The following is a 13,403-nucleotide window of genomic DNA, read 5'->3' on the forward strand; positions in this document are numbered from 1 at the left end:
GTGTTATAGAGTTCTAGTGTTATATAGTTCTAGTGTTATAGAGTTCTAGTGTTATAGAGTTCTAGTGTTATAGAGTTCTAGTGTTATAGAGTTCTAGTGTTATAGAGTCCTAGAGTTCTAGTGTTATAGAGTTCTAGTGTTATAGAGTTCTAGTGTTATAGAGTCCTAGTGTTATAGAGTTCTAGTGTTATAGAGTCCTAGAGTTCTAGTGTTATAGAGTTCTAGTGTTATAGAGTCCTAGAGTTCTAGTGTTATAGAGTTTTAGTGTTATAGAGTTCTAGTGTTATAGAGTCCTAGAGTTCTAGTGTTATAGAGTTCTAGTGTTATAGAGTTCTAGTGTTATAGAGTTCTAGTGTTATAGAGTTCTAGTGTTATAGAGTCCTAGTGTTATAGAGTTCTAGAGTTCTAGTGTTATAGAGTTCTAGAGTTCTAGTGTTATAGAGTTCTAGTGTTATAGAGTTCTAGTGTTATAGAGTTCTAGTGTTATAGAGTTCTAGAGTTCTAGTGTTATAGAGTTCTAGTGTTATAGAGTTCTAGTGTTATAGAGTTCTAGTGTTATAGAGTTCTAGTGTTATAGAGTTCTAGTGTTATAGAGTTCTAGTGTTATAGAGTTCTAGTGTTATATAGTTCTAGTGTTATAGAGTTCTAGTGTTATAGAGTTCTAGTGTTATATAGTTCTAGTGTTATAGAGTTCTAGTGTTATAGAGTTCTAGTGTTATAGAGTTCTAGTGTTATAGAGTCCTAGTGTTATAGAGTTCTAGAGTTCTAGTGTTATAGAGTTCTAGAGTTCTAGTGTTATAGAGTTCTAGTGTTATAGAGTCCTAGAGTTCTAGTGTTATAGAGTTCTAGTGTTATAGAGTCCTAGAGTTCTAGTGTTATAGTTCTAGTGTTATAGAGTTCTAGTGTTATAGAGTTCTAGTGTTATAGAGTCCTAGAGTTCTAGTGTTATAGAGTTCTAGAGTTCTAGTGTTATAGAGTTCTAGAGTTCTAGTGTTATAGAGTTCTAGTGTTATAGAGTCCTAGAGTTCTAGTGTTATAGAGTTCTAGTGTTATAGAGTTATAGAGTTCTAGTGTTATAGAGTTCTAGTGTTATAGAGTCCTAGAGTTCTAGTGTTATAGAGTTCTAGTGTTATAGAGTTCTAGTGTTATAGAGTTATAGAGTTATAGTGTTATAGAGTTATAGTGTTATAGAGTCCTAGAGTTCTAGTGTTATAGAGTTCTAGTGTTATAGAGTCCTAGAGTTCTAGTGTTATAGAGTTCTAGTGTTATAGAGTCCTAGAGTTCTAGTGTTATAGAGTCCTAGAGTCCTAGTGTTATAGAGTTCTAGTGTTATAAAGTCCTAGAGTTCTAGTGTTATAGAGTTCTAGTGTTATAGAGTCCTAGAGTCCTAGTGTTATAGAGTTCTAGTGTTATAGAGTCCTAGAGTTCTAGTGTTATAGAGTCCTAGTGTTATAGAGTCCTAGAGTTCTAGTGTTATAGAATTCTAGTGTTATAGAGTCCTAGAGTTCTAGTGTTATAGAGTCCTAGAGTTCTAGTGTTATAGAGTCCTAGAGTTCTAGTGTTATAGAGTTCTAGTGTTATAGAGTTCTAGTGTTATAGAGTTCTAGTGTTATAGAGTTCTAGTGTTATAGAGTCCTAGTGTTATAGAGTTCTAGAGTTCTAGTGTTATAGAGTTCTAGAGTTCTAGTGTTATAGAGTTCTAGTGTTATAGAGTTCTAGTGTTATAGAGTTCTAGTGTTATAGAGTTCTAGAGTTCTAGTGTTATAGAGTTCTAGTGTTATAGAGTTCTAGTGTTATATAGTTCTAGTGTTATAGAGTTCTAGTGTTATAGAGTTCTAGTGTTATAGAGTTCTAGTGTTATAGAGTTCTAGTGTTATATAGTTCTAGTGTTATAGAGTTCTAGTGTTATAGAGTTCTAGTGTTATAGAGTTCTAGTGTTATATAGTTCTAGTGTTATAGAGTTCTAGTGTTATAGAGTTCTAGTGTTATAGAGTTCTAGTGTTATAGAGTCCTAGTGTTATAGAGTTCTAGAGTTCTAGTGTTATAGAGTTCTAGAGTTCTAGTGTTATAGAGTTCTAGTGTTATAGAGTCCTAGAGTTCTAGTGTTATAGAGTTCTAGTGTTATAGAGTCCTAGAGTTCTAGTGTTATAGAGTTCTAGTGTTATAGAGTTCTAGTGTTATAGAGTCCTAGAGTTCTAGTGTTATAGAGTTCTAGAGTTCTAGTGTTATAGAGTTCTAGAGTTCTAGTGTTATAGAGTTCTAGTGTTATAGAGTCCTAGAGTTCTAGTGTTATAGAGTTCTAGTGTTATAGAGTTATAGAGTTCTAGTGTTATAGAGTTCTAGTGTTATAGAGTCCTAGAGTTCTAGTGTTATAGAGTTCTAGTGTTATAGAGTTCTAGTGTTATAGAGTTATAGAGTTATAGTGTTATAGAGTTATAGTGTTATAGAGTCCTAGAGTTCTAGTGTTATAGAGTTCTAGTGTTATAGAGTCCTAGAGTTCTAGTGTTATAGAGTTCTAGTGTTATAGAGTCCTAGAGTTCTAGTGTTATAGAGTCCTAGAGTCCTAGTGTTATAGAGTTCTAGTGTTATAGAGTCCTAGAGTTCTAGTGTTATAGAGTTCTAGTGTTATAGAGTCCTAGAGTCCTAGTGTTATAGAGTTCTAGTGTTATAGAGTCCTAGAGTTCTAGTGTTATAGAGTCCTAGTGTTATAGAGTCCTAGAGTTCTAGTGTTATAGAATTCTAGTGTTATAGAGTCCTAGAGTTCTAGTGTTATAGAGTCCTAGAGTTCTAGTGTTATAGAGTCCTAGAGTTCTAGTGTTATAGAGTTATAGAGTCCTAGAGTCCTGTAAGAGTGAGACGGTTGATGTGAAGTGTTTTAAATGTTAATGTTTTAGTGTTCGTGAAGCACCGACTGGATAAACGAGACGTTATTATTCTGCTCCAGTTTGTAAACTCAGATCGTTTTCTGTTAAACTTCATCAAGACTTTTCTTTCTGATTCTTCGTGCACCGTAGAGGCAGGAGAGAGAAAAGCTTTTCTGCAGGAGAGAAACATCGTTTTAAGGGTGAACTGTTCCTTTGATATAAAAGAAGAACAGTCACATTGGCTGCTGGGCTTCCTGCTGCCAGGCCTGCAGCGCAGCAACTCGGGGACGTGATGTCGGGTTAGACGTCTCCTCCAAAACCAAGAACTCCATGTCTGCTGGATCTGGAAGAATTCACACCAGATAAGATTAAACTTTGAGGAGGAGCTGAGAGAAGAGAGCAGCGAGCAGCGTCAGAGTCTCACCCTGAGTCTCAGTGAGGTCGGCTCGCTCTGCGCCGGCTGCACTCTGAAGCTCAGCCGGCGTCTTCGAGGACAGCACTTCTTCTTCAGGCGTCTTCATCTCCACTGCTGCCCGGTGAGGCTCATCTGGGCAGAATATGACATCATCAGAAAGTGACGAAGGCGTGAGGTGGAACATTTCATGTCACAGTTATGTCATAATCTAAATGCTTAAAACACTTAAAATGGCACCAAAAACTAATATTTGTGTTGCATCACAGATGACAGGACACGGAACTTTATTTAGTGAAAAACAAATGAAATAAATAAAGTGATCATAAATCATGAGGCCCCTGCATTAGAACATTTTAATGAATGATGTCCAATATATAATAAATACATTTCTCTTTATTTATTAGTTGTTCGTCTGCTTCTTGTGCTCATTATTTTTAGTTCTTTTTTAATTATGTCGTCTTAGTTTTCCTTTGTTATTGTTCATTAGAGGAGAGCAGGTACGTTGCATCAGCTGGTGGCTTCATGACTTCTCCTGACACACTACTCTCTGGACTTTATGCAGTCTCGTGTGTGAATATTAAAATGTCCAGATGACTGACCAGGACTGGGATCCTCACAGACGCTGTTCTCCAGCTGCTGGGTGAGAGGCTGCAGCTCGGCCTCCTGCAGGACTCTGAGCACCTGAGAGTCTGGACTCGCTCTCCAAACCTTCCTGGGACCTTCCTCATGCAGCCCACATATCTGTATAACTTCCCCCACGGTTTGCTCTGAGACACACACACACACACACACACACACTGAGACATGTTCCATGTGCACACTGCAGATTGATGTAGTTGTGAACTCACCGATGGTCCTGATGCCCGTCTCCTCCAGAGTGTGTTGGGCCACAGAGAGAACAAAGGGAACTCCTGCCTCCCACTTCTTCCTGTCTGCACCGGAGGACGGTCTCTCTTCAGGAGACACTGAGGGGAGAGAAAGTTATTTATCCTCATTTTAACTTGCATCATTTCATGTTTGGACTCATTTTGCAGACTTTTAAAATATACAGTTGTTGAATAAAGTCTCCACTTACTGGCTGTGATGCAGGTTTCCTCCAAGGTCTGCTGAGCCGGCAGGACGGGCAGCTCTGCTGCTTCCCACTTCTTGCGGTCTCCGTCGGCAGCGGGGCGTTCCTCTGTGTCAGGCTGGTTCTGTTGGGGGGCAGGAGGAGAACCCTCCACCTCCTCCTCCGGACTCTGGGCTTTGAGGTTCTGGTTAAGTCTGCGCAGAATCTGCTTTTTCTCACTCTGCAGCATGAAAGCAGTTAGACGGATTATTTGTTGTAACTATTGAATCAGAATTCCTGCAATTTCACTTCTTTGTTTCCTCATCATCAGATCTATACATCATGTATTCATCCACAGAGAAAGGTGCTGAACAGATGAACTGACCACTCTCACCTGGACGACCGCAGCCGTCTCCGGCTGAGACAATTTCTCCTTCAGTGGAGTAATCTGCCAACACAAGACGTATTTTAGGAACTGAAACAACATTACAGGTCATTTCCAGAGCGTCTGGGTACAATGGTGGCAGCCTGGTATTGAACTCACGACCTTCTGGTTTGGAAGGCGTACCACCAGACCATCACCACCCAACAACAACAATAACAACAACAAGACGTGAAGTGAGACAGAGTTTGTAAATGTAACTGACTGCTCCGACATTCTGCAGGGCGGCGGTCATGGATATAAGTTGAGCAGCTGCGTCTGGCTGAGAAGGACTGAGCTGCGGAGCGTCAGAGGGAACCTCCTCCACCGCTGTGTCTCCTGCCGCCGTGACGCCGACCTTCACCCCCCGAGCTGCCAGCTTCAACAACACAAACACAAGATGAGACTTACAGTGAAGCAGCAGGGAGGATAAGCGACGGGATGATGGAGCTCACATGTTCCTCCCAAGATCTCTTTTCCCGCTCAAGAGCGTCAACTCTCTTCTTCTCCAGTTGCTCTCTCAGCACAGCAGCACGGGCGTGTGCTTGAGCCTGTCGGGTTCATAAACACGAACAAAGAAGAATGAAGCTATGGAAATCACAAAAGGAGTTCCATCAAATTGCAGCAGTGTTACTTTTGTTAACGACAACTATAACGCACGCGTGTCAGCGTCTCAAGACGAGGAGTCATTAAACACAGAGACGATGTCAACATGCACTGAAGACGAACTGGAGTTCTTCTGTCTCTCACTTGTAGACTAAACTTAAACAATCACTGCTTCTGGCTCCACTGGACTGAAATGTAGTATTTAATTAAGACTAAGAATGATTTAAACTTTTGTAAACTAAACTTGAGCGTCACTAATCCTCCTTAAACAATCAGGAGCTCTGACTGCTTTGTGTCTTGTCTACATGTTGCAGATATCGTTACGTGTTATTCTGCAGTCAGACTCACTTTTAAAGCCTCGATCTTCCTTCTCCTGAGCTCCGCTTCCTCGCTGGACTCCTGGCTGTCAGAACCGTCGCTGTCGCACTGAAAACACACAGACGGGAGAAGAAATGTGAGAGAGCGGGATAAGAGTCTTTAAATCTCTGATTCTGAAGCTCGGTACCTTCTCTCCTCGCAGTCTGGCTTTGATCTGCTGACGCTCGTTGAAGTTCTGCAGGCGGATCTGCCTCAGTCTCAACAAATACTCCTGAGGACAGATACAGAATGTTACACTCTCTCACACACACACACACACACACACACACACACACACACACACACACACACACACACACACACACACACACACACACACACACACACACACACACACACACACACACACACACACACACACACACACACACACACACACACACACACACACACACACACACACACACACACACACACACACACACACACACACACACACTTAAAACGGGACATTATAAACCAAACAGAAACAGATGGGATTCCTTGTGGTGAATATAAACAGCCAACACAAATGAGCACCACGGGTTGTGCGGGCAGCGAGCATGAGGTGGAGCTGCCGGGTTGCATTATGGGAGTTTTGTGCAGACACATGAAGGACGGCGAGCCAAGCCGGACGTGCTGTGAGTGAGCGAGTGTGATGCTGGACCTTCAGGCTCCTACCTCCTCCTCTCTGTTGGCTCTGGGTCTCCAGCACCGGATAGAACCGGCCCGGCTTCCGTACGTCGCTGCCAGGCTTTGCCGAGTTCCCTGTTACCGTTCAATCAACCACATTATACAATCATCTAACTGCCAACAGTCACCAGCTGCCGGGAGGAAACGCTGCATTGACTCATCACTACATGTAACTTAGAAAGGGTCGTTCATAACAATGACTCCTCGTCTACATCACCAGGGTTCATAAATCACGGTCAGTCCCACTACGTACCAGCTGTCCCTCAGCTCGGACCTTGTTGAGCATGGCTTCTCTCTTCCGCTGTAAGAACTCCTCCACCTGATAGGCTCGTCCTGCAGCCATGTGACCACGCGGCCTGAAAACACAAGGTGCAGATTAATACTCTGACTCCTCTTCACACTGAGAACAAGGAGAGCAGCAGCATAAAAACACCTTCAGTACTTTAATTTCTCCTTAGAGGGACTTAAGGGAAGAACACCAAGGCTGCAATGAAAGAGCTTTTACAGTAGCGTTTGCTTTCACTTGTAATATTTATGGCCTCACAAATTCGGCCTGTGGAAGTATATAGACTATATAAGACTATAGTGTAGCAGAACATAAGAAGACAAGAAGACTATAGTGTAGCAGAACATAAGAAGACTATAGTGTAGCAGAAAATAAGAAGACAAGACTATAGTGTAGCAGAACATAAGAAGACTATAGTGTAGCAGAACATAAGACTATAGTGTAGCAGAACATAAGAAGACAAGAAGACTATAGTGTAGCAGAACATAAGAAGACAAGAAGACTATAGTGTAGCAGAACATAGGAAGACAAGAAGACTATAGTGTAGCAGAACATAAGAAGACAAGAAGACTATAGTGTAGCAGAACATAAGAAGACAAGAAGACTATAGTGTAGCAGAACATAAGAAGACTATAGTGTAGCAGAACATAAGAAGACAAGAAGACTATAGTGTAGCAGAACATAAGAAGACTATAGTGTAGCAGAACATAAGAAGACAAGAAGACTATAGTGTAGCAGAACATAAGACGACAAGAAGACTATAGTGTAGCAGAACATAAGAAGACAAGAAGACTATAGTGTAGCAGAACATAAGAAGACAAGAAGACTATAGTGTAGCAGAACATAGGAAGACAAGAAGACTATAGTGTAGCAGAACATAAGACGACAAGAAGACTATAATGTAGCAGAACATAAGAAGACAAGAAGACTATAGTGTAGCAGAACATAAGAAGACAAGAAGACTATAGTGTAGCAGAACATAGGAAGACAAGAAGACTATAGTGTAGCAGAACATAGGAAGACAAGAAGACTATAGTGTAGCAGAACATAGGAAGACAAGAAGACTATAGTGTAGCAGAACATAGGAAGACAAGAAGACTATAGTGTAGCAGAACATAAGACGACAAGAAGACTATAGTGTAGCAGAACATAAGAAGACAAGACTATAGTGTAGCAGAACATAAGAAGACAAGAAGACTATAGTGTAGCAGAACATAGGAAGACAAGAAGACTATAGTGTAGCAGAACATAAGACGACAAGAAGACTATAATGTAGCAGAACATAAGAAGACAAGAAGACTATAGTGTAGCAGAACATAAGAAGACAAGAAGACTATAGTGTAGCAGAACATAGGAAGACAAGAAGACTATAGTGTAGCAGAACATAGGAAGACAAGAAGACTATAGTGTAGCAGAACATAGGAAGACAAGAAGACTATAGTGTAGCAGAACATAGGAAGACAAGAAGACTATAGTGTAGCAGAACATAAGACGACAAGAAGACTATAGTGTAGCAGAACATAGGAAGACAAGAAGACTATAGTGTAGCAGAACATAGGAAGACAAGAAGACTATAGTGTAGCAGAACATAGGAAGACAAGAAGACTATAATGTAGCAGAACATAAGACGACAAGAAGACTATAATGTAGCAGAACATAAGACGACAAGAAGACTATAGTGTAGCAGAACATAAGACGACAAGAAGACTATAGTGTAGCAGAACATAAGACGACAAGACTATAATGTAGCAGAACATAAGACGACAAGAAGACTATAGTGTAGCAGAACATAAGACGACAAGAAGACTATAGTGTAGCAGAACATAAGACTATAGTGTAGCAGAACATAAGAAGACAAGAAGACTATAGTGTAGCAGAACATAAGAAGACTATAGTGTAGCAGAACATAAGAAGACAAGAAGACTATAGTGTAGCAGAACATAAGACGACAAGAAGACTATAGTGTAGCAGAACATAAGACGACAAGAAGACTATAGTGTAGCAGAACATAAGAAGACAAGAAGACTATAGTGTAGCAGAACATAAGACGACAAGAAGACTATAGTGTAGCAGAACATAGGAAGACAAGAAGACTATAGTGTAGCAGAACATAAGAAGACAAGAAGACTATAGTGTAGCAGAACATAAGAAGACAAGAAGACTATAGTGTAGCAGAACATAAGAAGACAAGAAGACTATAGTGTAGCAGAACATAGGAAGACAAGAAGACTATAGTGTAGCAGAACATAAGAAGACAAGAAGACTATAGTGTAGCAGAACATAAGAAGACAAGAAGACTATAGTGTAGCAGAACATAAGAAGACAAGAAGACTATAGTGTAGCAGAACATAGGAAGACAAGAAGACTATAGTGTAGCAGAACATAGGAAGACAAGAAGACTATAGTGTAGCAGAACATAGGAAGACAAGAAGACTATAGTGTAGCAGAACATAGGAAGACAAGAAGACTATAGTGTAGCAGAACATAGGAAGACAAGAAGACTATAGTGTAGCAGAACATAAGACGACAAGAAGACTATAATGTAGCAGAACATAAGACGACAAGAAGACTATAATGTAGCAGAACATAAGACGACAAGAAGACTATAGTGTAGCAGAACATAAGACGACAAGAAGACTATAGTGTAGCAGAACATAAGACGACAAGACTATAATGTAGCAGAACATAAGACGACAAGAAGACTATAGTGTAGCAGAACATAAGACGACAAGAAGACTATAGTGTAGCAGAACATAAGAAGACTATAGTGTAGCAGAACATAAGAAGACAAGAAGACTATAGTGTAGCAGAACATAAGACGACAAGAAGACTATAGTGTAGCAGAACATAAGACGACAAGAAGACTATAGTGTAGCAGAACATAAGAAGACAAGAAGACTATAGTGTAGCAGAACATAAGACGACAAGAAGACTATAGTGTAGCAGAACATAGGAAGACAAGAAGACTATAGTGTAGCAGAACATAAGAAGACAAGAAGACTATAGTGTAGCAGAACATAAGAAGACAAGAAGACTATAGTGTAGCAGAACATAGGAAGACAAGAAGACTATAGTGTAGCAGAACATAAGACGACAAGAAGACTATAGTGTAGCAGAACATAAGACGACAAGAAGACTATAATGTAGCAGAACATAAGAAGACAAGAAGACTATAGTGTAGCAGAACATAAGAAGACAAGAAGACTATAGTGTAGCAGAACATAGGAAGACAAGAAGACTATAGTGTAGCAGAACATAAGACGACAAGAAGACTATAATGTAGCAGAACATAAGAAGACAAGAAGACTATAGTGTAGCAGAACATAGGAAGACAAGAAGACTATAGTGTAGCAGAACATAGGAAGACAAGAAGACTATAGTGTAGCAGAACATAAGACGACAAGAAGACTATAGTGTAGCAGAACATAAGACGACAAGAAGACTATAATGTAGCAGAACATAAGACGACAAGAAGACTATAATGTAGCAGAACATAAGACGACAAGAAGACTATAGTGTAGCAGAACATAAGACGACAAGAAGACTATAGTGTAGCAGAACATAAGACGACAAGACTATAATGTAGCAGAACATAAGACGACAAGAAGACTATAGTGTAGCAGAACATAAGACGACAAGAAGACTATAGTGTAGCAGAACATAAGAAGACTATAGTGTAGCAGAACATAAGAAGACTATAGTGTAGCAGAACATAAGAAGACAAGAAGACTATAGTGTAGCAGAACATAAGAAGACAAGAAGACTATAGTGTAGCAGAACATAAGAAGACTATAGTGTAGCAGAACATAAGAAGACTATAGTGTAGCAGAACATAAGAAGACAAGAAGACTATAGTGTAGCAGAACATAAGAAGACTATAGTGTAGCAGAACATAAGAAGACAAGAAGACTATAGTGTAGCAGAACATAAGACGACAAGAAGACTATAGTGTAGCAGAACATAAGAAGACAAGAAGACTATAGTGTAGCAGAACATAAGACGACAAGAAGACTATAGTGTAGCAGAACATAAGACGACAAGAAGACTATAATGTAGCAGAACATAAGACGACAAGAAGACTATAATGTAGCAGAACATAAGACGACAAGAAGACTATAGTGTAGCAGAACATAAGACGACAAGAAGACTATAGTGTAGCAGAACATAAGACGACAAGAAGACTATAGTGTAGCAGAACATAAGACGACAAGAAGACTATAGTGTAGCAGAACATAAGACGACAAGAAGACTATAGTGTAGCAGAACATAAGACGACAAGAAGACTATAATGTAGCAGAACATAAGAAGACAAGAAGACTATAGTGTAGCAGAACATAAGACAAGAAGACTATAGTGTAGCAGAACATAAGACGACAAGAAGACTATAGTGTAGCAGAACATAAGAAGACAAGAAGACTATAGTGTAGCAGAACATAAGACGACAAGAAGACTATAGTGTAGCAGAACATAAGACAAGAAGACTATAGTGTAGAAGAACATAAGACGACAAGAAGACTATAGTGTAGCAGAACATAAGAAGACTATAGTGTAGCAGAACATAAGACGACAAGAAGACTATAGTGTAGCAGAACATAAGACGACAAGAAGACTATAATGTAGCAGAACATAAGAAGACTATAGTGTAGCAGAACATAAGACGATAAGAAGACTATAATGTAGCAGAACATAAGACGACAAGAAGACTATAGTGTAGCAGAACATAAGAAGACTATAGTGTAGCAGAACATAAGAAGACAAGAAGACTATAATGTAGCAGAACATAAGACGACAAGAAGACTATAGTGTAGCAGAACATAAGAAGACAAGAAGACTATAGTGTAGCAGAACATAAGAAGACAAGAAGACTATAGTGTAGCAGAACATAAGACGACAAGAAGACTATAGTGTAGCAGAACATAAGAAGACAAGAAGACTATAGTGTAGCAGAACATAAGAAGACAAGAAGACTATAGTGTAGCAGAACATAAGACGACAAGAAGACTATAGTGTAGCAGAACATAAGAAGACAAGAAGACTATAGTGTAGCAGAACATAAGAAGACAAGAAGACTATAGTGTAGCAGAACATAAGAAGACAAGAAGACTATAGTGTAGCAGAACATAAGAAGACAAGAAGACTATAGTGTAGCAGAACATAAGAAGACTATAGTGTAGCAGAACATAAGAAGACAAGAAGACTATAGTGTAGCAGAACATAAGAAGACAAGAAGACTATAATGTAGCAGAACATAAGAAGACAAGAAGACTATAGTGTAGCAGAACATAAGAAGACAAGAAGACTATAGTGTAGCAGAACATAAGACGACAAGAAGACTATAATGTAGCAGAACATAAGAAGACAAGAAGACTATAGTGTAGCAGAACATAAGACGACAAGAAGACAAGAAGACTATAGTGTAGCAGAACATAAGAAGACAAGAAGACTATAGTGTAGCAGAACATAAGAAGACAAGAAGACTATAGTGTAGCAGAACATAAGACGACAAGAAGACTATAGTGTAGCAGAACATAAGAAGACAAGAAGACTATAGTGTAGCAGAACATAAGAAGACAAGAAGACTATAGTGTAGCAGAACATAAGAAGACAAGAAGACTATAGTGTAGAAGAACATAAGACGACAAGAAGACTATAGTGTAGCAGAACATAAGAAGACAAGAAGACTATAGTGTAGCAGAACATAAGACGACAAGAAGACTATAGTGTAGCAGAACATAAGAAGACAAGAAGACTATAGTGTAGAAGAACATAAGACGACAAGAAGACTATAGTGTAGCAGAACATAAGAAGACAAGAAGACTATAATGTAGCAGAACATAAGACGACAAGAAGACTATAGTGTAGCAGAACATAAGAAGACAAGAAGACTATAATGTAGCAGAACATAAGACGACAAGAAGACTATAGTGTAGCAGAACATAAGAAGACAAGAAGACTATAATGTAGCAGAACATAAGACGACAAGAAGACTATAGTGTAGCAGAACATAAGACGACAAGAAGACTATAATGTAGCAGAACATAAGAAGACTATAGTGTAGCAGAACATAAGAAGACAAGAAGACTATAATGTAGCAGAAGATAAGAAGACTATAGTGTAGCAGAACATAAGACGACAAGAAGACTATAATGTAGCAGAACATAAGACGACAAGAAGACTATAGTGTAGCAGAACATAAGAAGACAAGAAGACTATAGTGTAGCAGAACATAAGACGACAAGAAGACTATAGTGTAGCAGAACATAAGACGACAAGAAGACTATAGTGTAGCAGAACATAAGACGACAAGAAGACTATAGTGTAGCAGAACATAAGAAGACAAGAAGACTATAGTGTAGCAGAACATAAGAAGACAAGAAGACTATAGTGTAGCAGAACATAAGAAGACAAGAAGACTATAGTGTAGCAGAACATAAGACGACAAGAAGACTATAGTGTAGCAGAACATAAGAAGACAAGAAGACTATAGTGTAGCAGAACATAGGAAGACAAGAAGACTATAGTGTAGCAGAACATAAGACGACAAGAAGACTATAGTGTAGCAGAACATAAGAAGACAAGAAGACTATAATGTAGCAGAACATAAGACGACAAGAAGACTATAGTGTAGCAGAACATAAGAAGACAAGAAGACTATAGTGTAGCAGAACATAAGACGACAAGAAGACTATAGTGTAGCAGAACATAGGAAGACA

The 13,403-nt window shown here is 39.2% G+C and overlaps 1 protein-coding gene across 1 annotated transcript in view; it reads right to left on the reverse strand.

Annotated features, from left to right (window-relative positions):
• The window catches only part of nek1 (NIMA-related kinase 1), a 52,162-nt gene that overhangs the window by 24,455 nt on the left and 14,304 nt on the right, over nt 1-13,403 (reverse strand). The window contains 12 exon segments of the mRNA XM_029426261.1: nt 3,102-3,207; nt 3,289-3,411; nt 3,879-4,046; nt 4,128-4,244; nt 4,355-4,568; nt 4,722-4,775; nt 4,975-5,127; nt 5,204-5,299; nt 5,703-5,780; nt 5,860-5,943; nt 6,393-6,479; nt 6,658-6,760. Coding sequence (XP_029282121.1) covers nt 3,102-3,207; nt 3,289-3,411; nt 3,879-4,046; nt 4,128-4,244; nt 4,355-4,568; nt 4,722-4,775; nt 4,975-5,127; nt 5,204-5,299; nt 5,703-5,780; nt 5,860-5,943; nt 6,393-6,479; nt 6,658-6,760 — 1,383 coding nt within the window.

This window comes from Cottoperca gobio, unplaced genomic scaffold (genome assembly GCF_900634415.1).
Source record: "Cottoperca gobio unplaced genomic scaffold, fCotGob3.1 fCotGob3_149arrow_ctg1, whole genome shotgun sequence".
Lineage (NCBI taxonomy): Eukaryota > Metazoa > Chordata > Actinopteri > Perciformes > Bovichtidae > Cottoperca > Cottoperca gobio.